The sequence below is a fragment of the Aplysia californica genome, unplaced genomic scaffold (assembly GCF_000002075.1).
Source record: "Aplysia californica isolate F4 #8 unplaced genomic scaffold, AplCal3.0 scaffold00795, whole genome shotgun sequence".
NCBI classification, from domain to species: Eukaryota; Metazoa; Mollusca; class Gastropoda; order Aplysiida; family Aplysiidae; genus Aplysia; species Aplysia californica.
Genome location: NW_004798065.1, coordinates 338,847 through 340,427, shown reverse-complemented (window position 1 = coordinate 340,427; position 1,581 = coordinate 338,847). Strand labels below are relative to the sequence as shown.

The window sequence follows — 1,581 nt, the reverse complement described above, 5'->3', positions numbered from 1 at the left end:
TAATAATAATAATCTATAATAATAATACTGACAATTACAAAAACAAACATTATGTCTTTCCCCAGGTGAGCAAAGGCAGAATGGAAATCCTGGAGGACGACCTTCACGGGAATCGAACCTTCTACCCCATGGAGGGACTCCGCCAGGAACAGCGCGCGCGCATCCAGCAGCTACGTCACGAGTGCGAGGGCAAGCAACAGCAGCTGTTTGGGCTGTCCAGCGCGGAGTGGGCGTATGGCCGCATAGAGGTGGATACACGGAACGGGTACCTGTACTGTCCACTGCTTAAGGTGGGCTCCACGTTCTTCCGCCGAGTCTTCTACGCCGTGCGGGAAGGCAGAAAGTTGCACAACCCGTACGAGGTGAGCATACAGCGAGCCCTGGCGGCCAAGCGGGAAGTGCTCACCGAGTTACTGCCCCTGACGTCCGAGAACTCCACCAGGTTTCTGGAAAACTCCACGTCCATCGTGTTCGTGAGGGAGCCTTTTTCTCGTCTGCTGTCGGGATACACGGATAAACTGTTCGCGCCCAATCCTTACTTCTGGGGGGAGATCGGGAAGCATATCGTGGCCCAGTTCCGACCCGGCGCCGGTTCCGAGAGAGGTCGGTCCGTGTGCGGGCATGACGTCACGTTCTCCGAGTTCATCCGGTACGTGGTGCGCAGCGAGCGGACCAACGACAAGCGCCGGGACGCCCACTTCACGCCCACGTACGACCAGTGCAAGCCTTGCGCGCTTAACTACACAGTGGTGGGCAAGATGGAGACGTTCGTGCCCGACGTGGCCTTGACCCTTGACCTCCTGGGTCACAAAGTGAGTCGAGAGAGGCTCAAAACGTGGGCGCACCACGCCACGGCCGACGCTATTCTGGACTCTACCTTCAGCCCGTGGGGGTGGCGGGCAGGGATCCTCAAGTGTATGTCGTGGGGGGAGGCGCTGAGGAGGATCTGGAGAAAGCTGCAGATTAGGGGTGTATTGTTGTTGGAGAACTCTTTCCCGTGGTCGGTGGGGGAGGGGCTTCATAAAGGGGAGGGGTTTAACAGAGCGGAGGGGCAGAGACGGGAGCCGACTGTCAAGACGTTCACAGATACGGTAAAACGCTTGCACGAGCAGGCAGACCCCGAGAAACTGAGAAAGCAGAAGTGGTCCGTGTTGGCCGAGGCTTACAGCACGGTGGGTGCCGAGGATATAGAGGCGCTGACAGAAATCTTCCTACCAGACTTCCGGTTGTTTCAGTACGACCCCAGGCCCGACTTTATTTACGACCACGAGTCGGTCGCACAATACCGCGGGAGGGATGTGCTTTTTAATCTCAACACAGTGTGATAGTTTTCAGTGTGTGTTGGTTTTTCTGGTGTTTTTTAAGGGTGTCATACTCATGAAATCTGACTGTCGTCAAAATGGTGAAATCAAAGAAGCTGATATTACGTTCCGATCATTGGCCAATTTAAATTAATGGTTTTTTTAAAAATGTTATTGGTCGTGTTTTTTGTTTTGTTTTGTTTTTGTTTGCTTTTGGGTTTTCTTTTTATACAATTTTTGGTGACTTTTTCAACACTTTTTTGGTGACTATTTAAAATAT

At 52.8% G+C, this 1,581-nt stretch overlaps 1 protein-coding gene across 1 annotated transcript in view; it reads left to right on the top strand.

Moving 5' to 3' along the window:
* Window positions 1-1,496, top strand: part of LOC101850993 (carbohydrate sulfotransferase 13) — a gene marked incomplete at its 5' end in the record, with an annotated part of 4,142 nt that extends 2,646 nt beyond the window's left edge. The window contains 1 exon segment of the mRNA XM_005109602.3: window positions 66-1,496. Coding sequence (XP_005109659.2) covers window positions 66-1,325 — 1,260 coding nt within the window.
* Between the last annotated feature and the right edge of the window lie 85 nt (window positions 1,497-1,581).